Source organism: Copadichromis virginalis, linkage group LG3, assembly GCF_057382275.1.
Source record: "Copadichromis virginalis isolate Kocher_CV1m ecotype Utaka linkage group LG3, C_Virginalis_male_GT1.1, whole genome shotgun sequence".
NCBI lineage: Eukaryota > Metazoa > Chordata > Actinopteri > Cichliformes > Cichlidae > Copadichromis > Copadichromis virginalis.
Window position 1 is genome coordinate 53,575,249 of NC_140620.1, and position 14,628 is coordinate 53,589,876.

Genomic DNA, 14,628 nt, shown 5'->3' on the forward strand with positions numbered 1-14,628 from the left:
TCTTTTCAGTAACCATCAGCAAATTCTACACAGAGCTGCTCTCTGCAAACAGCCGTGCATGTGTTAAAATATAAGGGTGAAGTCCTCCATTAGAAACTAAAGGGGGTTTGTCACCCTATCAACCTTTAGCATAACATAAAACAACAACAAAAAAAGAAGTGTGCAAACTTTAAGGCATTAAATTCAACTAAATGTACATCTCGTTTTTGCATGTGTTCTTTGTGATGCTGCAGATATCTGCAAAAATCAAAGGAGAACAGTCTGACTCACAGCCACCTGTGGGCTACAGCTACAGATGCATAATCCTGAATACAGATCAGTGGTTTGTTAAATCACACTGTGGCGCTTTAGTAAATGACATAATAAGAAAGCATATGAGATGATTTTAATGAGACATTATCTAAAAAATGAATCGGAAGCAGAACAAGTTCAGCATCTCTTTTATTTGTGGTGCTCAGACAGAGCCGCTCTGATGTGTCTATAAACCCCAAACTACACAGCAGCAACAAAGCCCTCTGTTGCTGCTGTTCCACTCTGTTTGCTTTGGGCCACTGCAGCAAAGCTTTTCTCTGTGCACGTAAAAACAAGGTCGAGTTTGTCTGCAGGCTGAGCAGACAGTGAGAACAGAGGCGCGAACACGAGGAAGAGAGGGGAGAGAAATGGACTCTGAGGGCTCTTACCTAAACCTGAGGCTTTGATTGTGCTCCATTGGACGCCCTTTGTTTTCCCCCTTTTGTCCCTTGACTACATATCAACCTTCCTGTCTTTTTCTGTTTGTGTAAGTTTACAAGCAGCTCACTGAGTACACTGTACCAGACCATTACAGTAAGGGCTGCTCTTCTACCTGCGGTTCCTGCCTCATTCATAAATGAAGTCCATGCAAATAAGCTATAAAAATCTGTTGCAATAAAGTGTGCAAATAAAAGAGAAGGAACGCAGCGGCTGAAGTGCTACTGTTTAATGTGTTAGAAGAGTTCACAAAAGGTATCAGAGATAGTTACAGATTTTTTTCTTAAAATGTGAGAGTAATATACATATTTTGGATATTTATGTAAAAAAAAAAAGCCAGACTTTGTCTTTTATCTCTAAAACATATCATCAGTTGATAACTTCCTGTTTATGTCTGCTTCAAGTGTTAAGCAGTTCGTTATGATAACTCTAACTCGGGGAGTCCTGAGGAGGCCAGGGCCCATGAAGGCATTGAATATTTTAATTTAGAGTTTTGGCGGGGATGTGGATCGAACAGAAACAGATGGGAATGCTGTTTGTTGTGGAAACAGTTTCTTCATGTTGTTTTGTTGTGTGGTTTATCCCTCAGCCTGAAAGGGTGATTGGGGTATTGTTGTCATCACTCCAGCGCAACTTTGTGAACTCGATACCTCGAGAACGAGGCGATGTAGGTTTTCAAATTTACACCATTTGTTTGTATAGATAAATAAATTCATGGGGGAAAAAATTCTGCAGTTAAAAAAAGAGAAGAAAGAAACACCTGATGGATTTTTAGCTCGCTTACATCGCTGCTGTCTGTCTGCAGTACACCAGGGAGACAGACCAGCTCAGTAAGATGAACAGGAACGAAGGCAGGCTGAAGCTCTCCTCTCTGGATCCTGAGACACAGGTACAAAAGGTTATTCCTTTAAAATGCTTAGCTTTCCTATGATTTATTTATTTCACTATTGATTCACCCTGTTTGATCTCTCCTCCCCCTTCCAACTCCTCACGCTCATCCTCCCTCCTCTCCGCGGGATCACTCTCTCCCCTCTCCTGCTTTCTCACTCTCCTCCTCCCTGATATCCAGAGGCTGGACTTCTCTGGGATCGAGCCAGACGTGAAGCCCTTCGAGGAGCGTTTTGGTCGACGTATAGTGGTCAGCTGCCACGACCTCACCTTCAGTCTGCAGGGCTGCGTGAATGAGAAGGGCGACGGTGTCCTTACCAATGTATGTCATCACCTTTGTTCCACAACACAGCTGTTCTGTGGTTTGCTACTTGTGCTACTGTTACATTAAACAGGTAAAAAAAGATGAATCATGGCCGCAGTTTTAAATAGGATGGCTTTGAGCACAGTCGCTCCATCTACCTGCTCTTTAAAGCATCAAGAGCTGAAGAGAGTTGAAACCAGGTATTATCTCTTCGTGCTGAGACTGTGAGGTAGCATAATGGCTCGTTATAGATTAAGACTTATGTTCAACAGAGTACATCATTACTCCTTCTAAAGGTATGTCGCCAGGTTGAAATCTATGGCTTTGACAGTGAATTACATCCTGAACCTGAGGATACATTTCTTAACTGCAGTACATAGCTTTCCTCTTCACACTGCAGATTTTCCGCCAGCCTCTCCCTCTGTAGTGCTGCCCCACATAATACACCTTCATAATTCATGTCAGTCTGGCTGGAAGCAACGGAAGTAGCCAAACTAGGATAACGCAACTCGATATTGTTGCATTAGCACTAAAACAAATCTTTCTTTATTTAAGCCTGAGGCATGGAGGGTCATGCAGAAATGTTTAATGTGTGCCGGATGAGGAGCTTTCAGTAGCGTGAGGTAGCATTTTTGAGCATATGTGAGCTCGGCCTTTGTCAGGGCTTTAGATCGCTTTAGATATAAAACACAGAGCTAGACCAACTTCTCCCCCTCCTCCTTTTCCTGCTTGCTGATGCATTAGAAAGGCTGGCAGGAGAAATCATCTGACTCATTTGTGGTTTGGAAGCAGCACACGCTCTCGTTCCCTCCTCTTCTTCCATCCCTTCTTTCCCTCGGCGGTCTCAGACAGCTTTAAAGTTCACTGGATGGAGCGATTTTGTCCATCGTGCAGGAATTGCAGGTTTCCAAAATAGAAAACTTTTTGCTTGTGCTTGAGGATGACACACTGAGAGAATACAAATATTTTTAGACATTTATCCATAAATATTTTGTCTGAATCTAGAATTTTGATTATTTCAGATTAAACAGATTAAACCTGTCCATTGAATCCTATTATAATAATTATAAATATATTCTTGAGCTCACACATACGACTCTCATGTTGTATTTAGTAAAACTTTGCATGTTGGTTGGACCCAGAAGTGACCATATTTGGGCAAAAGGTTGCTAGCTGATGTTAGCAGGCTGCATTACTGGTGGGAAGAGTGTGCATTATTGCTTAATTCATGCTAAAACTAAAGAGTCATATGACCTGATTTCTGAGATTTTGTCCTAAAGTGAAATGTTGTAAAGTAATAAAGGTACGTGCTGGACTGCAGCCTGTAACCGTCCCTCTGCTGACTCGCAGGTGGAACCGTTCTTCATCAGCCTCGCTCTCTTCGATGTCTCCAAGAGCTGCAAAATCTCGGCCGACTTCCACGTTGAGCTCAATCCACCATCTGTCAGGGAGATGCTCACCGACACCTCCGCTCAAGCATCTCCTTCATCTGACTCGGACGGTGGTGGTGGAGTGAAGGACGGGGGACAGGGAGGAGTCCTCGTGAACGGAGACTCAGGGAAAGGAAACGGCCTGCCGCTGCTTCAGAGGGTGTCAGAGGCTCTGCTGCGCTTCCCCACTCAGGTAGGAACTATAATAGCATGTCGACAGGTGTCTGATAGAGAAAGTGACTGCAGCTGAGTCACACAGTCAGACCTGGGTGTGAAAGCTGAGTCACACTGGGTCATACAGATCTTGCTGTGTGGAAAACAAAATATTTTGTGCTCTTTGCAAAACTTTGGTGCTGGAGCTGGATTATTAAAAAGAGATCCAGCATGTTTGTCATCCTGCTGCGTTACAGGTTTAGTTGATGTGAAACTGAGACTGAACTCTGCTTCTGGTTTTACGTGACCTATGGTCAGTTAGCTTATATATAGAATACACTGAAAAGGAGTGTTAATTTATTTGGGTGGGGCTTCCCTAATGACCGTAGGACATCACACAGATCGAAGAGTAAAACAATCTGAACTTAAGCTGCTGTCCTTATTTATAAAGATGGCGATGTCATTATGTGAAATCCATAACAGGAAATATATGAAAAAACCCTGAAAGCTGAAAAAACCCTAAAAAACTAACATGTTGAAACACGAAGAGTCGATCGTTCTTACGAGAAGAGGGAAAACGTGTCTTTGAGTAACTCTCTCCTTCGACAGAGCAGGTAGAAGCATGCAGAAACTAAAAAGTAATGAGAGACTGACTCAAACGCAAGAAAATGATGGTTTTATGAGCTAGAATTTATAGAAATCATTTGTCTTGCATTGTTTTTATCACTTTCTGCACTTTTCTAAGCCAAGTTGATGGTTGGAGGCGGCCCTCTGTCATGCTTAGTCTTTAAAATGTCTACACACTGTTGAGCTCTCATCTGGTTCTGTCACATAGGTTCAGCTTTGCCATATTGGTTGCAGCTGGCCCAGCACAGTCCTGGCCTCAGTCAGGACTGCTGACACTGTGTGTGCAGTGAGTTAGCTGTTTTGGCCAGTGCATGATCTTTTTTGTTTTTTCATTCATTTCTCCACTGTCATGCTGAGTGTGTCACAAGCCAGCCTTTGGTCCCCAACCAGACCTAAAGAACTGTGAAAGGATCCCGTTCGGCTCATTCGGCGAACATTTGCAAGTGATTTCAGAATCACTTTGCTTCCTGATGTGAGCTCAGGCCTCGGGATGTAAGCTTTATGTCCTGTCACTTTGTTTTGCAGTATTTTAAGTCTAGAGTTTATTTGGGGAGAAATAATGTGCATGTGTGAGCGTTACTCTTGGCTCAGGCCCTTCTGCAAACATTTGCAGGTGCTGTGAGTTCGGCGCACACACGGCCTGTTCTTTACCTCTTGCCGCTTGGCCCGTTGCAGCGATGAAGTCACTAAACAAGGCCGGTGCCTGGTATAAACCAGCAGCGGTTATAAAACAAGCTCACTTTCCATTTCCATGACGGGAGAAACGAGTTGATGAACAGCGCAGCAAAAAGCAGGAAAAAGCTCAGAGACGAGGGGATGAATCAGGGCAGAGAGTGACAAACGCAGGATTTCTGCAGCCAGCAAACCAGCAGCAGCTACAGGCATGAAAAAGTTTCATTTTTGGACTTCTCTGCCAGAAACATCTGTGCAGCACCAGCAGAACACACATGTACACACAAATATATGCATACAAACAGAGCGGCTCCTGCCTCTGTGATTAGTGTGCTATTATAGGTCTGCAGACCGCAGTTTAATTTAGGTGCATTGGGTGTGTTCCAAGGACACAGGCTTCACCTCTCATCTCTGCAGTAGCTCTCAGGAGGACGCCACAACCTCTGGACCCTCTTTATTACGCAAGTCACAAATCTTACCCATTTGAGTTTCAGCATTTTCAGCAGTGAGATGGTTTATCTTTGCACAAAAAGGATGTGACACTGTTTATGAACTATGAGGAAAGTTTAATGCCCAAATGGAGCATTTACAAGCTTTTTTTTAACCACACTGTAAGAACTGGTCGACGATGAGCGGTGAGGAGCAAATAACGTCAAAAACTGAAAGCAAAAGCAGCTGTGTGTGGTTTTAAGGGCTGTGAATGAGGACAGAGGATGGATAGGCTTATGGCCTGGAGAGTAACCCTGCTCTGTGTGTGTGTCTGTGACTGGCAGCATGCTAGCCTCCTTAAAGATAAGTGTTAGTAATGTCCAGATTGTTATGTCTGCATCTGAATCAGCTGCTTCCTTGGTACTGTCATTCAGTTTTGTCACTTATGATTTTTCTATTTCCAGAAATTTCTATTGAAGTTTTTATTAGTCATACCAGTGCGAGCAGCATAGCTTAGTCTGATTGTAGTTACTGTCGCCTTTGTTTGCTTTACTTGAACTTGGAAGCTTAAATGCAGACGCATCTCATTGGCCCTTAAATAGACGTGTGAGCACCATGTGGTTTTCCTGTACAGCTTTAGCATCAACCATTTCCCCTGAATCGATCTCACACAGAAGCAGGTGATGAATTTAAGAGTGACTTTTACACTATCACACATTCATACAGCGCTTTATTCCACACCTTTAAATTCCTTTTACCTCTCTCACACACACCACTTGATTGGATGACCCTTCCAAACAGGAAGTCAGCAACCGTTCAAGCTTCTGTGCCCACAACTGTGTTCCTGGCATGACCATGTTAGGGATATCTGTTTTCACTGAGATCATACAGAGCCGTGAACAGACTTTGGGAGTGAGAACGTGTTGAGCAGTCTGATAGGTTGGCGTATCATTTGAAACTTTGGCCACGTCTGTAGTCAGAGTTTCTCTCCATAGAACTCGGCATCTCTCCTCTCCATTCACAGTAGCAGATTTCTCGGAAGAGCGTTCTAAGAAAAGACCCTCGAAAGCTGCCAAATCAAATCCCAACCACATGTCTTGATTGCTTCATTTCTCCCTCTCTTTTGCAGGGTATCTTTTCAGTGACTAACCCCCATGCAGATATCTTCCTGGTGGCCCGTGTGGAGAAGGTGTTACAGAATGGCATCACCCACTGCGCTGAGCCATACATGAAAACCTCTGACATCACTAAGGTACGCTGCCATTGATTTTGACCTCGTGGAGGAGACGGTGGAAACCGCTCCGGTGTTGACTTGATGATGTCTTTCCTGTGTCTCCTCAGACTGCTCAGAAGGTGCTCAAAGCTGCCAAGCAGACGTGCCAACGCTTGGGCCAGTACAGGATGCCGTTTGCTTGGGCTGCCAAGTAAGACAGAAATAATTCATGAGTCAAACCTCATAATCTTGTAAATAATCTGTTTTGATTCAACTCGGAGTGATCTCATGTGAACATGTGCAAAGGCATGAGCATAATAACATCATACAATTAGGTGTAAAGCCTCATCTATTTGTCATAGAGGGAGAAAATAAGATAATATTTACTTTTTGGACCCCAAAAGTTTAGGAATTTCTCAACTTTGAGGTTAAATAAAGTTCGTGTAAAAGAACATTTACTTGCTTGCTGATCTAGTTTGATCTGGATTATATTGATAAACATTATATTACGTTATCCCAGTTATGGAATTCAACATTCATAATGAAGAGCAGACAGTTCTGCTTTTTATTAGCTGCTGTTGGAAGTGCAGCTAATGAAAAGCAGCACAGAAAACTTCCAGGAACTGTCCGGTCTTGACGTGAAATTAGAATCTGTGACAGATTTTACAAGCCTCACGCCCCACCCCCATCTCCACCCTCATCCCCACCCCCATCTCCACCCTCATCCACACCCCAAGCCTCCAGGCCTAGTGGAGGCTTTCACATGTAACTGGTAATGCTGTGAGCTATAAAAATACTCCAGGCCAGCACAGAAGTCACACCTTTTTCTAAATGGTGTGAAAAATGATTAAGGGACTTCAGGCGTCATTCAAAAATGTTAGAACCCGCTGACATATATCCAAATATCCAGTAGAGATCACACAAAGACAAAAAGCCCCTTTCATACAACTGTTCTAAACTATAATCTGGAAGAAGAACAACAGCAACAAAAATATAGAAACACAGGGAAGCAGGGGAGTCTGTGTACAGGAGCAAGTAACTCTTTAATAGAACACATGAAGAAAACAAGTGTTTTTAAACAGTGAAAGCAAAACATTCCTTTATACTTCATACTTTATACTTTATACTGAAATGTTGGTATTTGGTTGCACATATGAGGCGAGAACTGTAATGAACCATGTGTGTTGTGGTTGCAGGCAGGTGTTCAAAGATGCTCAGGGCAGCCTGGATATGGATGGGAAGTTTTCTCCTCTCTATCGCCAAGACAGCAGCAAAATCTCGACCGATGACCTCATCAAGCTGCTGGCCGACATCAGGAAGTGAGTCAACACCACTCCTCTGCTATTTAAGCTAGCGCTTAGTTACTGTGGCACAAAACCATCATCCAGGGGTACACTTATGCCTTTAGGTCTATATTTCACATGCCATTGCCTAAGAGGAAGTACTACTCACCCAGGATTGTCATTAAGGAGGTCATCACATCTAAAGCACACTTAACCCTTAAAAGGACACTGATCTTGTACTGAATCTCCTTTTCCCTGTCAGACCAGAGAAAAGCAAACTTCAGATCATCCCTGGACAGCTGAACGTCACCATCGAGTGTGTCCCGCCTGATTTCTCAAGTAAGCAGATTTGTGGTGTTCACTGCATAAAACCCAACAATTCCATTAAATGATTTTACATTGGCCATCTCTGCGCGGGATGCAAGCAGCTACCTGTCTGTCGAGTATCTGGGTCTGATGTTGAGGAAATGATCTCCATTCCTGAATGAATGTAGCCTGCAGATAGGCAGTGGTCACTGCCTCTGATCAGCCTAGTATATCCCAGTGATGTTCAATAAGAGACATAAATGATTATTTAGCCACTTTCTGATCCATAAAGCCTGAACTATTAAGCCAGTGTGTACGTCGGTCTCCGTAGATCTGCTGAAACAGCCGCAGGGTGGGACGCTAAAGCAAAAATCGCACAAGCACAGGTTGGAGCAGACACTCTGTTCCTTCAGATTTCCACTAAGAGCGATCAGACTGGGCTATTAGCATGCTGGATGCTGCCTTGTAAAAGCCTTGTTAGCATGTTCTTTGAAGAACAACAGAATCAAATATTCCTGAATTAAAATTTTGTTAAATCTGAGAACTTTTGAGAAGTTAAATTTTTAGATCATCCGTATTATCAGATGCAATGATTCCCACAGAGAGCATGTGACACGGCGTGTAGGCAGCGTCAGGTTTCATGTCTGGGTTTGCACAGTGAAGGGTTTGTTTTGTAGCTCAGAAATGACGTTAACTGACATGACACGAGAGGCAGGGACACAGCAGTGGAGGTTTGGTCCTCTGACTCGACGTGTGCTCTGTGCCCCAGACACGGTGACGTCCTCTTACATTCCCGTCAAGCCCTTCGAGGACGGCTGTGAGCGGGTGTCGGTGGAGATCGAGGAATTCCTCCCCGAGGAAGCCAAGTACAACTACCCCTTCACCACTTACAAGAACCAGCTGTATGTCTACCCCCTGCAGCTCAAATATGACAACCAGAAGACCTTCACTAAGGTGCGTGAGTTAGGATGAAAAAGATGTGATGGGTGATGGTGCTGGTACATTTTAAATATTGCCCGTTTGTGTGTTACTGGTGCATACTGAGAACGAAGCGTGCGTGACTGACTGAGCTCAGAGACACAGTTGTTTTTACCGATTGTCTGCTTGGCTGACTAATGTCACCTTTCCTCCGTTGCAGGCTAGAAACATTGCCATCTGCATCCAGTTCCGAGATTCTGATGAGGAAGGTGCTGCTCCTCTAAAGGTCAGTGTGTACTGCAACATGTGACTTTTTCTAGATGCTGTTATGGTAAAGGTCAAACATTTTTCAGGTTTACCAATAAACTGTGATTGTCTTCAGACTATCATTGACATGATATATTGATGTATGAATTTATAACCAGATGTGTAGCAGTGGCTGGGGGTTGGAGCGGACTCATCGCTACATGTTCATGCAATCTGTCCAGTGTGTTTGAGAAGTACTGCACCTATATGACCTTGGTGTTCCCACTGTTTCTGTTATATATAGCAGATGGTCAGAAATGCATTAACCAAGTGCAACATTAAATCACCGCTGGCAGCCATATATAGGACAGAGAAGCAGCCACTGTGACGTCAGCCGTTGCTAGCAAAGAGCTGCTGTGAAGCCTCAGAGTATTGTTACAGTTGCCACCTGGCTGTTGTAAAACTGGATGTGATGAGTAATTTGCATATCTTGTGGATGAATGAAAGGACGCTGCACACTAATAATTTATAAGCCTAATAGGGTCAGCTGGGGTCACGGCAGATAGCTGCCCCTCCCTGAGACTGGTTCTGCTGGAAGTTTCTTCCTGTTAAACTGGAGTTTTTGTTCCCACTTTTGCCAAACGCTCACTCACGGGGGGGTCGTTTGATTGTTGGGGGTTTCACTCTTTCATTGAAGCGTCTTTATAATACAGAATGCTTTGAGGCAACTTTTCTTGTGATTTGTTGTTGTATATAAACAAAACTGAAGTGAATTACTTACAAGGTAGGCCCACTCTAATTCAAACCCTGTTTTGCCATCTTTTTTACCTTTGTGGAGACTGTTGTTTACAAAATGAACATTGTGCTGTATGAAATAAGATTTCAAGCTAGCGGCTGAGACCATAAACTCATCAGGAAAGTTGTTTGTGAGCTCAAAGATCAACGGAGGTCCGTTTTTTCAGAGACGTTTATATGCACTAGGGCTCGGTATCGTCACTTATTTTGATTCAGATTCACAAGGTCCCGATTCAATGTGATCAGATTCGATTTGAATCGGGGAAATTTTGCCTCAGACTGTCAGAAATATTATAATTCTGATCATTTATCAGTACATATCCATATTTTTATGTCTATAAAAAGAAAGCTGACACTTGTGAGACTTTATCAAAGGTGTGAGCATCACAGCAGATGCCTTTATGTCAAAGTAGCTGAGGACAAAACACAGAAAAACATGTCAGAGATTTTCCTGGCCTGTTACAGAGGTTAAAGAGTTACAGAGGTTTTATTAGAGGCACAGCTAAGTGTTTTGCAATTTGGCATCATTTTAAGAAGTTTAATTTTCTTCAGTGAACAGCAGAAATGAGGCTTTGTTGTCAGAAGTCAGTTAAATTAAGTGGCCGACAGCGCTGTACATAACGGTAGACTGGTGCGTAATAAGCAAGCGAATGATGCAGAAAACAGAGATTTTTAGATGCGAAAGTGTTCTTAAAGTACAGAGAGAGAGAGAGAGAGAGTTGTGCAGGAAGTTTCATTATATCGTGGTGGAAGCAAAGCAGCAAAAGTAAGAGGGAATTCATGAGGATGTTTATGAGAAGCGAAATGTGAAGCGTAGTTTGGATCTTCTTTTGCTGCTGGTTCAGTCAATTTTGTTTGGAGACAGACAAAACTGCAGCTTCAGAGTCTAGTGCAAAAAAAGGACGTAAACACAAAGCACGGACCCGCCAACGCATCAGAATCTGTGAGCTTTTGGCTTTTAGCCCCGATGGCATCTCTGCGTACGTGCCGTCGGGTGAGAAACCTGACATCTCACTGATTCTGATGTGTTGTGCAGAATCCGTGTACCTGCTCTCATTTGGTGTTTGGTGGTTGTCGAAATTTTGTGAGGTTTAACCTGAGATTCTGTCGTTTTGGGCAAAATAAATTTTTATTTAAAAATTGATTCAGGATTTTAATGAATCGATATCGTGTTATTCAAGCTAAAATCGATTTTAATCAGAAAATCGATAATCTAAACCCACCCTAATATACACTTCTTTGCAGCCAGGAATCGCCCCTCTGCTGGCTGCCAGAAAGAATGCATCGGCTTCAGTTTTACAGACCCTGAAGCTTTTTTTTGACATTATTCTGTACATCATTTTTCTTGTCTTATATGGAATATCTGTTTTTGCCTTATTACTTCTAGAGCTTGAAAAGGAGAGTTTATAGACAAGGAATAATGTATGGAAGAGAGAGTGACTCACATCTGTGTCTCATAGTTTTGTCAAAAGACAGGCTTAGGGTGATATCCTGGCTCTCTACATAGCTCAGCAAAGCTAATGGAGAGAAGAACATAGGAAAGGTTTTGAAATGCTACAGTCAACATAACGATAAAAAGGACACAAGGAAACAAATAGAGGAAGACCAATACAAAAAAAGTGAAGATTGTTGAAGAGGCGCACCAGAAGCCCGGATTATTGTTTGAGAAACAATAACACTGCAGTGGAATGTCCTGGGAGAGATTCGATCAGTGACAGGGGCCTCAGATATGATAAACTTTTCCTTTTATTGCTTTTTACAAAGTGGACTTGAGATTGCAGCTGAGGGGCCCAGGAGGAGAAGGGAAGCTCTCGCAGCAACCAGTTATTATAGCTGGCAACAGAAGATAATGAATGGTCACTCTTTTTCTCTCTGGCCACACATTTCAAATATTTGTGGTCGGAAATAGTCATCAAAGCGCTGCAGATTGTTTTTCTTTTCACGTTTCTTGAGGGAGAGAAACAGAAATTCTGAGTTTAACCACGAAAACATTGAGAATTTTCAATCAGCGGGCAGTCAGACATATTACACCGCAGCTAGAAAACACACAGATTGACCCAGACGTGGGTCAGACTGCGTTCCAGACAACGCTCAAAGTACTGTGAGGCAGAAAGCTGTTTACAAACAGGAGCAGGCGGCACACCTCTCGGGAGATTTAATCAGAGTTAGCGGAAGCTCAGTAAGGTCCTGGGGTTTACATAAGACACAGCCGGACTGAGAGGAAATTCATTCAAAGCCTTATGGAGTCGGAATGTGAGGGCTGAAGAGGATGGAATTCTCAGAGGACGGGAATTTAAAGTGCATTCATTTCCATTTCATCGTTGAGAGACCAGTTGCTCCTCAATCCTTGAGTTCATGGTTGGAGTGCTCTCATTTTTGCACCAGTGGCCGACACTTTAAGTCATGTGTGGTACAGTTCATGTGCTAACATGCCAGCCTTTGTGATAGATAATATCAGAAGCAGCTCCTCCAGACCTCCTTCGGCCCCCATCCTGACTCAGACAATCGTAACTCCCATCAGCCTCTTTGCCTCTGCAGTGAGGGCTCTAAAGGTACACATCAAACCATGCACCACCTGCACTCCTGAATCTCAGATCTTTTCCCCCGCCTCTTTCCTGCTCCACCTACAGCTTGTTTCCAGATTGTTCTGGCATTTGTGAACCCTGTCCTCTCTCACGAAGCCTCTCCCATCCTCTGGGCTCGTCTCCTGCGGAGGCTTTCAGGCATTTGGCTCCTGTAGCTCTGTCCGTCCTGTTGGCTAGCACTGCACATTCATGCTCATTAGAGATGACAACAATAGTTAGCATCCTAATTACAGTATGAAGCCATCACAAGAGGTTGGAATTTTTTCCCTCCCCTTTGTCACCCCTCATTAGAAACATCCTGACCTGGTCAAGCTTGAGCTTGTTGCGATTTTTTAATTTTTCCCACAGAGTTCTTGCACTGACTCCTCCTCAAAAGTGATCATCAGAGGTCAAAAGTCAACTTAACCTTAGCCTGGTCCTGCCAAAGGGTTCTTCCTGTTAACGGGGAGTTTTTCCTTCCCACTGTTACCAAATGCTTGCTCATGGAAACGGGGTGGGATCTCTATTATTAGAGAACCCAATAAAAGACCCTCTATTGTTGTAGGGTCTTTACCTGACAATATGAAGCAGCCCTCGAGACAACTCTTGTTGTCATTTATTGAATTGAATTGACTTGTTTGTGTCATCATGTCCTGGAGGAAGGGCTCTGCTGCTCACATAAAATAAGTCCGTGAGTTTTGTGCAAGGTTTGCGCTGTGGCATCTGTCTAGTCAGAGCCCAAACATTTTGCGATCTTAGGTCGTCCTTTGTAGTTTCTCTCAGGCTATGTTTAAATCATTGCTGATTCAAAGTGTAATGCATGATCCATACAGGCTTGCTCACTCCCTCGCCTTTTGTACAAATTATGGCAGTAACCACAGCTTCCTGAGCGCTTACTCATCACTGTGCCCGTAAAATCAAAGGAGTCCAATAACCAATGTGCCTCTTTGCCTTTCAGTGCATCTACGGCAAGCCGGGAGATTCACTCTTCACCAGCAGCACCTACGCAGCCGTCCTGCACCACAATCAGAGCCCTGACTTCTACGATGAGGTGAGCTCATGTTGCAGGCTCGACCTTATTTCTTCTATGGCATCGCCTTTCAATTCATATTAAATTAGATCAAGTTAGCAGATTTAGAGGAAGTTGAGTGCTTCCAAAAACTGAGAAATGAGTTTGATTTTAAAAAGAAATTTAGTTTATGCCCTTAAATCTTTTTTTTTTTTTTTTCCTAATTGGCCGTCTTTAGTACTGACATTCCTCAGCAGCACTGAGATAATCCCATAAATCTGTCTCAGGGCTGTGATCTCGCACTAAACTGACCCGACAGTCAGTGCACGCATGCACATGCACACACACACAAATACAGCTCAGTGAGAGAGGTACAGTTAGAGCGGTAGAGCAGAGGGGGTCCATATGGCCTTGATATCAAACGGATTAGGATCTTAAGCTCCCCCTGTGTGCACCCACATGCATGCAGGAACACACAGAAGTGCACTCTGTGGGATTTCCCTTCACATTGTTCAGCTTCCAGTCACATCAACCAAAATTTCTGCTTCAGCAAGGCAACGATGATCTTTGTGCTTCTAAATCTGTCAGTCTTGTTAGTTCCATAGTGAAGTGCATTTAAAAGCAACATGTAGGACACATTTATAGTTACTGATATTATATAAAGGGTTCTGATTTTGTTTTTCACACCTAAAATTTGTTAACTTTTATATCTTAAGGATATATCTTGTCTGGTCTTTAGACTTTTGTCTAATTTACCGAGAAGAGTAAATTTAAAACAGAACGATGCATGAATCACGTGTTCTGGTGTTATAAATGTAAGAGCCGTGATATTCAGTCATGGCATTGAGAGGCTGTTTATGACGATGTGGGTCTGTGCATGTCATCAAAACTTTTTTGTGTCATTTCCTGTCAATAAAAAACAGCATGTGTGGTTGCAGGGAAAATCCATCTCCCTGTTGTTGCTGCCCTCTGGTGTCTCAGTGTCACAGCAGCAACTCCCAGATGAAACAATGCTTTTGCTGTTGTTTGTTTTTTTGATTTCATTCTAAACATTAATTTAAG

The 14,628-nt window shown here is 43.2% G+C and overlaps 1 protein-coding gene across 3 annotated transcripts in view; it reads left to right on the forward strand.

Annotated features, from left to right (window-relative positions):
* The window catches only part of dock11 (dedicator of cytokinesis 11), a 78,919-nt gene that overhangs the window by 14,374 nt on the left and 49,917 nt on the right, over window positions 1–14,628 (forward strand). For all 3 annotated transcript variants that reach the window (XM_085451695.1, XM_085451697.1, XM_085451696.1), the window contains exons 10-19: window positions 1,535–1,618; window positions 1,799–1,939; window positions 3,272–3,544; window positions 6,362–6,484; window positions 6,574–6,656; window positions 7,642–7,764; window positions 7,991–8,067; window positions 8,804–8,988; window positions 9,173–9,238; window positions 13,516–13,608. In XM_085451695.1, the coding sequence (XP_085307821.1) occupies window positions 1,535–1,618; window positions 1,799–1,939; window positions 3,272–3,544; window positions 6,362–6,484; window positions 6,574–6,656; window positions 7,642–7,764; window positions 7,991–8,067; window positions 8,804–8,988; window positions 9,173–9,238; window positions 13,516–13,608 (1,248 nt within the window). The remainder of the gene's footprint in view (window positions 1–1,534; window positions 1,619–1,798; window positions 1,940–3,271; window positions 3,545–6,361; window positions 6,485–6,573; window positions 6,657–7,641; window positions 7,765–7,990; window positions 8,068–8,803; window positions 8,989–9,172; window positions 9,239–13,515; window positions 13,609–14,628) is intronic.